At 41.5% G+C, this 10,988-nt stretch overlaps 1 protein-coding gene across 1 annotated transcript; it reads right to left on the bottom strand.

The window, feature by feature from the left end:
• Positions 1 to 209: 209 nt before the first annotated feature.
• LOC108681401 (tyrosine-protein phosphatase non-receptor type 5) lies at positions 210 to 10,573 on the bottom strand. The gene is made up of 11 exons (XM_018170420.1): positions 10,430 to 10,573; positions 8,942 to 9,930; positions 8,588 to 8,746; positions 8,100 to 8,249; positions 6,776 to 6,870; positions 5,862 to 5,987; positions 5,159 to 5,294; positions 4,770 to 5,021; positions 4,175 to 4,294; positions 3,668 to 3,813; positions 210 to 3,523 (listed from the first exon to the last, which is right to left on the bottom strand). Exons 1-11 carry the CDS (start codon positions 10,452 to 10,454, stop codon positions 3,430 to 3,432), a joined length of 2,292 nt encoding a protein of 763 aa, XP_018025909.1. The 5' UTR covers positions 10,455 to 10,573; the 3' UTR covers positions 210 to 3,429.
• Between the last annotated feature and the right edge of the window lie 415 nt (positions 10,574 to 10,988).

Here is a 10,988-nt window from a genome sequence, read left to right on the forward strand (position 1 = left end):
TGGAAACTAAAATGTTCGAGCATAAAGTCGCGAAATTGTGCCTATTGTTAATATTCCATCCAATCTTGAAATCTTTCATTTTTTACTCGATCCGGTTAGTTTATTTTAAGTGAAATAAGTCTCCTAACTTATATGTCATCATTATCAAAGGTATGATGATTATCATCATCATGCTCTTGGGCAGAAAATTAGGTAATGGAAACGAACAATGACCGATCATGAATTTAATTCTGTCTATTTATTGTCAGCACGCGGGAGGCGATGCCATCTCAGCGAAAGAACAGACATTCGATGATAGGATGTCGCTTATGTTGATCTCTGCCACGAAGTGGATCACGAAACTTGCCTTCTATAGAAACTTGTCTTCTAGTGTCAAATGTTGACGAGGCTTAACACAAATCTATAGAAGAAATTCACAATTCTGTGCTTAGATACTCGATTCTCTTGCACTTCTTTTTCTTTTTAAATCCGATATTGAATTGAGTTTTTCTTATCGAGGTCCTTTCCTAGGGTAGGATTGAGCTAAAATATGATAGTTTATACAATCTTTGATGCTCATAACTTCGAAATTGAACTATTCATGGGGCTAGTTTGATGCCGTAAATTTCTTTGAAATCAATGATGTTACGAATTCCAACACGCCGCACAATTTCACTATGAAGCTAGAAATCTCGGCGCTGTTTTCGCAGCGAGATGTTCTTGTAAAATATGGACATTGAGAGGGAAAGATAATGTAGGTAGCGAGGACGAGAGAAAGGTTTGTATTTCAGGGCAAAGTTATTATATTTGAATGAATTTGCTTCAGAGCTGAAGACTCTTAATTCGAATTTATCGTATTAATAGACGTCCTAAAAGGGTTCCAGTTGATTCATTTCACGCCGCGGCTAAGACAGGCTTTAAAAGTCAGAACAAAATATTCGACAACGATTGCATGTCGTAAATCAACGAATCTATCGGTCAATCATTCGCAATTAAACTTTGATCTCTGCAAATTATATTCACAGTAGCCGAAAACTTCGATCATCGAGACTGATGAAAACGGGCATAACTTAGAAAATTTGTTCATTGGTTGCGTCGACTTGATACAAGATTAAGCAGATCTTGTGGAAACATCAGGCTTCAAACCTGTAAATACAAGTTTACGTGTTGTAATCGCTTCGAACTTGGCGTAAACTCACTGATTTTTTTTATTCAATTCTAAAGTATACAAAATTATGACGTGACAAGTAAATCATTTCGCTGTCATATTTGATTGAAAAGGCGATGCGTGGTGCAAAACTGTTTTGTCTGATGTGCCACGGCAGTCGTCATTAGGTGTGCCGTAAATTTTCTCTCCGGATTTTTCTTACCTTCAAAACAATGCCTTAGACTACCACACATAAATAACAAATAGACACTTCAGCTTAAGTTAGTTTCTTGTGTGTAACCACCACAGTTCTCTAATGTACATAGTTATATAATATAGATCATCCGTGTATACTAGACATAAGGAAACATATCTTATTTAAGTTAACTATAAACTTAACGAGTTCATACCTTCATCAATCTACACACAAACTTTTCAACGGTAACTCTAAACGTAATATCAACAGATTGACCGACTTAATATTTAGTCGAACCATTCTTGAAACATCAATAATTTCTTATAGATCATTAGAATAAAATATAGACCTGCGAATCTTATAATGGCGACATGGAAAGCAAATATTCCACTAATTTTTTTTCTGATTTATACAATCTACTGAACTCTATATGCAGCTGCGGGAATGAATAGCGGTTTATCTATTCTAAACTGTTAATGCAGATCATGATGCATTGGAAGTACTTCTGCGTTAGTTATTTCTTCGATTAATGGGGTTTTTGTGATCATGTAACAATTAGGTTAACGCACAACAATTTTTATAACGCTCTAGCCTCTATTTTTAATCTACGTACGAATGAAAACACAATGGCTTTACTTATGCTGCACACGCACTGAACCATTCCTTATAGATTAAAACACTCCTTATAACTGACACGCAATAGTTTACACTACCGGCTCAGACATTTTGCTTAAAGTAATTAATAAATTTTCATTGAATGCGGCCTTTATTCTCTTGAGCATCCTGCAGCCGATCCGGTCTTATGGTCAGACGCTCCGACGGAACCACAATGCGGACGTGAGCCATTTATGCAGGTCAATTTAACGTTTAACGTACATATTTATTGAGGCCAATTTGTACGTTTATTGTTTTCAACGAATGTAATGAGGTATGCTTATCCCACCTCTTTGAAAAGCTTTTTGTCTTTTTGTGTATTTGGTATATATATTCGAATTTTATTGTCAGTAGCGCTGTAACGTATTGCTATAAATATTTCTCAAGAAGTTGGATGGATTTAATTACAAAAATTCCAAGCGGTGTCGTCCACAAAAAGCTCTTATAGATACCAAGTATTATATTTTATGTGAAACAAACTATTTGTTCGTTTTCTTTAACTAAACTCGCAAAGTTATTTAGATTAAATTATCTGAAAATTAATCCGGCGTAATTTTTCGGTAGGTACTTGCATTGTACGAGCTGAAATGTTCTTTGTCTAATTTCATAGTACACTAGCTACTCTATGTGAATAAGATATTTGGATTTGTTGCGTGACGTTCAACGCTCAGAATCTCGACTGCTGGCGTCATTCTGATACAGTGAGCGTGCGCGAAGTTTTTAAAGGCTCGAAACCCTCCCATATGGCGCAGGTCTTCTCGAGTAATGTTCTTTGTCTCTTGCTCTCCGGGGGCGACAATCTCTCGGTTTGGTTTATTTCTAAGTTACCGTTGACGTTAGCTGAAGAACTGCAACTATTGGTAGGCGAGGTCCTGGCTCCGGTGTTGGGACACGAGGACGGCGACTTGAAAGTGTTTCTCAACCAGTCCAAAGGGCCGCCTCCCGGTACGCTAGGGTCTGACTTGAGTGAGCTTCGTCGGCTGCTGCTCACATTGTACAAATTAAAAGACTTACCCAGGTGCTCGCTGTTTGACGTTAGATTTTTATTGTTGGAGTTCCCTAAAGCACACATTTCTCTTGGTTTACCGTCCGCAAATTCTTCATCGTAACTTACGACATCGACTTTATTGTTCGCCGTATTATCAAGGGCTCCACACGTAGCGGCGGTGACTTTTAATTCTGATTCTGGGCAACACGAAGCTTTAATATTTCGTTCTTTGGGGGTTTCATTGGACTCGGTTGATGACAGAACTGCGTCAGTGGTTGAAGTATTGGCTGCTATGGTTATTTTCGTTGCAGCGGCTCCGTTCGTGATGCAATCAGACTTCCCGGGCAAACGGAACTGAGCGGGAGGTAAAGTGGCGCCATTTGAGCAGAACTGAGCAGGTGGCTCTATTGGACCGATCTGTCGAAGTTGCAGCTTTGACGATGAAGAAGAAGATGAAGCCCGCCGTCAGTCAGAAGTTGTATTTGGAAGACTCGCTTCGTAAAGAGCCAGTGCTCGATGGATGAACTCGTACTGCTCGGCAGTCTGCACCATGCCACCTCTGCAAAACATCCCTCGAGTACAACATGTTCATCATTTGAAATAATGCCCAAATGTTGTGTAAGGTAAGAATTGTGAATGCAACGAAGGTATCTCCCTAATATAAGTCACAATTCGAGTTTTAACAATGCGTCTCGCAGCTCACCTGTCCAGGCGCATCTGGCAGACGGTCGCCAAGATGTCCACAGCCCCCTCCTCGAGGAGCTGCTGGACGCCGATGCTGATGGCGATGAAGCATCCTGTGCGTCCGATCCCCGCGCTACAGTGAACCACCACAGGCCCTTCTGACTCCTGCATCAATAAATATTTAGTTTAGTGGTATAGTAATTATTTAATTACTCTGTTAATTCGTTATTCAAATAGCAGATTAAAAACTTTACTTTTTAATACGAATGGGCGAAAGATTTAGCATTTGTATCATGAGTGGACACTTATTTGATCGTATTACGCTATTTCTGAAAGAAGACTCACAAAAAATATAATCTTCCATGTTCGTATAGATACGTAACGTATCGATGAGTTAAATCTGCTAGTATAGGTCTTGATCATGGTTATTTAGAAATCTATCTAATTGGTGAAAACCTCAACTATGATGAGTTGCAGAAATCGTTCTAATGAACCGTGATAAGTGAGCAGTGAGCACAATCCTTACTTTTCTGGTGGTGTGGACTTCGGTCGCCATGTTGAGCAGATGTCTAGCAGACGACGGAGTCTTGTGGTCAGGCCAGCTAGTGAACCAGAAGTGCAGTGTCGTGTGGCTCACGTCACCTTTCTGTTCAGGTTAATTTTATGGGATTAACATCTGGTAATAAGTGACTCCTTTCGACTTTAATCAACAATATCTCGTCGTCTAATATTTGTGTCTCTAGATTCATTGCGTTAAAAAGTGGCATTACGTAGCAATAAATACGTTGCGTTAGGATCGTTCATTTGCTGATGCTATCATTAAATGAGCTGAAGAAGCTCAACTCCTTGAAAGTAATTGCTTGGAAATATTGACTAGAACTCCATTTGTGTTAAAAATTTCGTTCACCAACTGGTACATCTTCTATACCGCATCAATAGTGAAATGATTTGCACGAAAATGTGTAAATCATTTCACTATGCCTAAATCAAATGAAAAATTATCTAAATTCCGTAATTTTTTACTCGGCATTTTCAATCAGCAATTTGGATAACTGATGGACTACGAAATGATTCTTGAACATTGATTTGATTTATAGGTACATTAATATTTATGTAGTAACCTTGAGAAGGATTTGTCTGATGGAATACCCGTTCTTCTCGAGTACTTGTTTAACAGTGACCGTGATGCTGCCGTGCTGCGCGCTGTACGCTGGAATGTAAGGTTCACACTTCACCCTGCCCTTCTCTTTGAGCCTGGTTATCATAACCACAGCCCTCGCCCTCTCCTGCATCACCATCTCCCACAAATCACCGGCTGTGTGTACCAGTGGGCCTTGAGTCGCGATGTAGGCTTTCTCTAATCCGTCGTACCCCTGCACGCACAAAAGCAGCTCTTCACACTCCATCTTCATCGGCAACGAGTTATTAGGCGATTTTCTTACGAGTTAGTTATTTAAATTGATGTAAATATTATTTGCTCGGGATTTATGTGAAGTTCGTTTACTCTCACCCTAATGTAGTTTGCGTTGATGTAATGGTCAGCGGGATGTTGTTCACCCGTTGCTGTCCTGAGAACCACTCTTGTGTCTTCATTGGGCAGTACGGTTCTGTAACGGTTCTTGGCAGCTGAACCCGGTACGGCGCATCTAATGGAAAAATTGAATTAAAAATAATTCAATTTTAAAACAATGATGCATCAACCAGTATAAATTACTCAAAGTTTTTTTTAGAATCACAGTTTACAACTCTGAGATTTATGTGAAATATTGTTCAACGTGAATGGAACTTTGATTTAATCCGTTTAAACCTTAAAGTTTGAGTGGGAGCTGACGGGTAATTGGTGGCAGAGCCCCCGCCTGTCGGAGCGGTTGGTGGGTTAGGGCCCTACCTGTCGGGGTCAGAGTGGTTGGGAATTAGAACCCCACCTGTCGAGGTGGTTGGTGTGTTACAGCCCCACCTGTCGGGGTGTTTGATGAGTTAGAGCCCCACCTTACGGGGAGATGGGTAGGTTAGAGCCCCACCTGTCGGGGTGGTTGGTGTGTTACAGTCCCACCTGTCAGGGTGTTTGGTGAGTTAGAGCACCACCTTGCGGGGAGATGGGTAGGTTAAAGCCCCACCTGTCGGGGTGGTTGGTGTGTTACAGTCCCACCTGGCAGGGTGTTTGGTGAGTTAGAGCACCACCTTGCGGGGAGATGGGTAGGTTAAAGCCCCACCTGTCGGGGTGGTTGGTAGGTATATCCCAGAACTCGGCGTGTAGGAGACGCGGGTCCCTGAAGGACTCCCTGAGCGCCCTCCTGCTGAGCCTGTTGCCCGCCGTCAGGAGGAAGTCCTCGGGGGTGCTGCGGCAAGCATGATCACTTCTTCTCAACGTTCAAAGCTTTAATGACACATTCCTAGAATTCCGTCAGTCGATCGTAGTAATTCAAGGATGTGATAAAAAACTAACGTGCATGCGACGGTAATCTAATAAGGGGGTTGAGATAAGAAAGTAATGTGTATGCGACAAGAAACTTAACCAGGGTTGAGGTAAGAAACTAATTTTGTCATAATGAGAAACTAAAAAGGGTTGAGGTTATTAAGTAAAGTGAATGCGATTAGAAGGTAACGTACTGATAAATACACAAAAGAAGTAGAGTAATGGTTGATGAAAAATGCGAAAAACTAAAGAGGATGAGAAAGTAAACTAAGGAAGAATGGAATAAAAAACTAAAGTTGAGGTGATGAGAAATGTGAAAAAAACTGTTGCAGTCTTCATTTCAAAAGATAAAACATTTTTGAATTTTCTGTCTTTACAATTCGCTGTCTTTTCAATCCTTCCCAATAGTTCCTTATTCCAAAATAATGCCGTTTACCTCGGGATGAAAAAATGGTTGATAGTAAAAATTTCAAATGCGATTCAAACGTATATATAACTAGGCTATTAAGAAAAATTGATGGGCCATGTTGCCCAATAGTGACAGTTTCCTACACATAAAACGTCCTGAAAGCGGACTTAGCACTGATGCGCCGTTCCTACCTAAACAAACTGGGTCACGATGACCCTCAAAAAGGCAAAAGGTTCATCGCTATTTGGACAAATCGCTCTTATTTCTGTGAGTGTGGAGAACATTGTTAGCCTTGTACTAACCATTCCCTGGAGGGCACCAGACTGTCCAGGCTGTCAGGCCCCAGCTCTAGAGTTAGGCTTGTGTTGCTGCCTCGTCGCTCAAGAAGACCTTTCGCCTGCCAACAAAATTCATCATTAAGAACCTTTGGTTGCGCCAATGTTCTCAATTAAAATTATTAGTCGTGAAATCTTCTTTAATTAAAACTACATGGTTTTTGTTAATGATTGACCCAATTTAATAAATTTGTATTTATTCGAGTATAACTTCAAAATGGATAATTTATGCATCGATGGGAAGAGAAAGATTCAAAGTTTTTCTGGCTCTACACTTCTGGCCACCGAGATCACCTGATCTCACCCCATGTGACTATTTCTTATGGGGTTACGTCGAGGAAGCTGTTTACGTCCCGCCTCTACCAGCAACTCTATTTACGTTCCGCCTCTACCAGCAACTCTGTTTACGTCCCGCCTCTACCAGCCTCTACCAGCAACTCTTTTTACGTCCCGTCTCTACCAGCAACTCTGTTTACGTCCCGCCTCTACCAGCAACTCTGTTTACGTCCCGCCTCTACCAGCAACTCTGTTTACGTCCCGCCTCTACCCGCAACTCTGGTTGATCTGAAGAACCGTTGTAAGGGAGTTAGAATTTAGTATTTTATAATTTTGTATTTCTGTAATTTTAGTTATCAGTTTAGAAATGCGGAAGTTAGATTTGTAGGTTATAGTCCGTCCTAGTCAGTCCCGCATTTGAACCCACAGTGTCAAGGTGTGTTTTAACTTGGTTATTTATTTGTTTGTTCATGTGTTTTGCATTTTGTGCTTATTCCGAGATGTTCTTCATTCTGTTATATTCTGTAAAGTTAGATTAATTTATTCATGAGAAGGTTTGTTCATACTTTGTCTTTTGTTCGTTTATATGTTAGTTCAGGTTATTTATTCTTTGTTCTTTTTCCTTTAGGAGAGATGATATGCTTTCCCGCATGTGGGACAAGTTTGGCAACCGTTTAGATGTTTGCCGTGTAGCATATGGGGAACATATTAAACAGTAAAAAAATTTGAATTGGTGTATACATTACTGATTTTGACTTCATACTTAAATCAATACAAATTTATTAAATTGGGTCCATCATCACCCTGTATAATATTCAATTTTAGAGTGTAATGAGTTCTTCACACCTTTTGGTTTTCGCTGCTGATGAATCAAATGATGAAGTTTCGACTCAGGATAATAATGCGCACAGATTTAGGGCTCTTAGTGACTTCAGGCTTCATCAGTAAAGATTTGACGGATCTTCAAGTGAAGAATCCCAGCGGATAAAATCGACACTTGCTGGTGCTTACTCACCTTTATACGGATGGGCTCCTGCTGGGGATGATGAATCAAAGGCTGCACCGCACCCGGGGCTTGGGGCGTGGGGGTCATGGTGGGATGTCTGATCCACTCCTGCGCCTGCTTACTTCTGTTCCTGCAGTGCACGCGCAGGGCAAGCACCACCTGCTCGCAGGCCCAAAGATACTCAATATTTTTCTGCTCTAATGTGCATTTTTTATTAGAGTCTTCAAGCCGATGAATTATAAAGTGTAGAGTCTCGCTGATGTTTATGTGAAATTAGTAATTAACCATGGTAATCTTGCAGAAGTAATCACCCCCGGTAAATAAAAACAATTATACTTGAGGGATATACGTATAGTGCGGTCTCATCCATGCAGGTGTGTTTGAAAAAATGCTTCCAATGGTGAATTTAGAAAATTATTACCGTTACGAGTTTGAAAAACTACTTATCGTGGTGAGTTTGGAACTAATTACCCTGGTGGAAATGAGGTACTACTGACCACGGCAAGTATAAGGAAGAGCATAATGGAGCCCAGCACGGCAGTCGCGACAGGGGTGTCAGCGGGGTCCCAGGGCCCCATCCTGGGCAAGGCCCAGTCGTCGCCATCGTCGTCTGCTGTCGGCTCGTCACTCAAGCCGCGATCTTGCACCAGCGCCACCTGAACGGCAGCAACGATCGATTCAATAACTTTTTCAAACCAAAGAACAAATGCGACCGTTTTTCTGCTCAAATTACTTTTTGGCAACGTAATTAAGAGAGTTTTATGCTAGATTATGAAGTGATTGCTGTTTAATTTGTTTTATATTAGGTATTAATTGATTGAATACATATCAGTGTTTTGAGCTGCTCTCACCTGAGGATGCTCACTGTTCCGCTTCGCTCCTCGGTCGGTGGGTTCTTCGGGCTCGTTGAGGAGGTCGTGGTCGGAAAGATCCACATCAGACCTACTGTCTTCCTCAGACTCATCATAAGACGCCGAAGGTCTCTTGACGCGCAGATTCTCAGCGATGTTGATCATGTCGATGAGTGACGAGTAAATGACGCTGTTTTTATTTTTTCCAGCTGGCAGGAAGATGGGTTCAGGGTCTTCTACGGTGGACATTGTTGGAGGGTCTACGCTGCTCAGCAAGCGCTTTAAGTACTCCTTCTGACGACTCGGCGGATTCAAGGAGTGATCAATCATTTTCTCAAACTTTCGCGGATTGATTTGCTCCGTTTTAGACTTTGCTTGTTTCGGAAAGTTCCTAGGTTCTTCGTCATATTCATCATCGTCGTCTAGCCAGGGGCTGGGGGGATCATCGTTAGCGTCGTCGTACGCATCTTCAATAGAGCCGTACCAGTCGTTGTCGGTCAACTGCGACGATGAATAAGATGACGCCGACGATTTCTCTTGGTTGTCATCAACTTCGGAAGGTTTACGGTTCTTGAAAGAAAGTTTACGCTGCATTGCGGAAGCTTTACGCTTCAATACGGGAGGAACAGAACTGGAATCGAGTCCGACTCCCTCGTTTCCGTACTGAGGCAAGTCCATTCGTGATGGAAGAGCCAAAGGAGGCTCTAGATGAGAGTAATCCTTCTGCTTCGGGAGTCTGCTGGAAACCGTGTCCATTGCAGGGAACTGTGAAGATCTTCTCCTCGCTCTGACGTTGCCTTTCACGCCAGATTCATCTTGGTTGTGAGTGACGTAAGAGTATTGCTCACGGGTGTGTGGGCTGGTGGAGTTGGCGCTGCTCAGTAAAGGTGCTGATCCTCTGTCTGGAAGTTCTGAGCCAAACATGTGCTTCACCGCGCCATCTTTTGTGACTATAGAGCTCGCAATCACTCCTGCCACTCCTGTCACCACTGGAAAATAAATAAGTCGCATTGCTTTCATCGCATGGAATGATTAAACTATATCACAAATATGTCTCTAAGGGACACTCCATTCTTGGCTATATATGGTCTTACGAATCAAGATTACCAGCCATGAGCCGATTGAATCGATTACTAGTCTACGGTGTTTAGAACGAAGTTTCAAGTATCGCATGAATACAAAAGGCATTCTACGACAATTATAAACTTAAACTTAAAGTTTGTCATTGGAAGATTACTTTTCACCTTGAATTGTGTTAATCTATTGGATTTATTCAATAGTAGCAATCAAGGTAATGTGGTAACAAAGAAAATATTTAAACACAACTGCCGTTAAAGACAAGAGCAACAAGCGAAGTGGTTTCAGAGCGTACGGTAATCGCTATGAGAAAATTATTACAATTTGAATATATGTACCCTGAATGCAGAATTAGGGAAAAAAGTTATTTTTAATGGCTGGTAACAATTTTGCGCGTGAGTTTGTACGTACCGATGAGAGAGATCGGAGTCTTCATGCTCTGAGCCTCGGGCTTGCCGTCGAGGTCTGGGTTTACAGGATGTCCAGCTAAGGCTGGGTGAACATTTTAAACTAAGATCAAGTGCAAGAGGTGGATTTTCTGTCGGTTTTTATTCTGAAAAATATACATAGGTATAGATGAAATAGTCATATGTTATTGGAAGTTAATAACTTGATGTAAAGTCATCATATTCATGAAGATAATCTAATGTTTTCAGCACCACTGTTTGATTGGCAGCGAAAATTTGGGTAAAAGATTGTCAGTTTACTTTTATTATTGAGGTAAACACGGTATAGATAATCAATAGCCGTCTCTGTCTGGCAATGGTTTCAGCCGGAAGAACGAACATCGAGACTTGACCTTGCAAAAAAATGCTGCTGTCACGACACAGTTAATCTTCGGCCTTGGCTACATCAGCAAGAGGCCATTGCGCTGGGAATACGACTAGCCCTGACGGCGGCAGCTATTAGCCTTGAGTGCCTCAACGTTTGTCCTTGACAGCAATAACGTTCAGCTCTGACCGCGGTGACG

This window comes from Hyalella azteca, unplaced genomic scaffold (assembly GCF_000764305.2).
Source record: "Hyalella azteca isolate HAZT.00-mixed unplaced genomic scaffold, Hazt_2.0.2 contig12913, whole genome shotgun sequence".
NCBI classification, from domain to species: Eukaryota; Metazoa; Arthropoda; class Malacostraca; order Amphipoda; family Hyalellidae; genus Hyalella; species Hyalella azteca.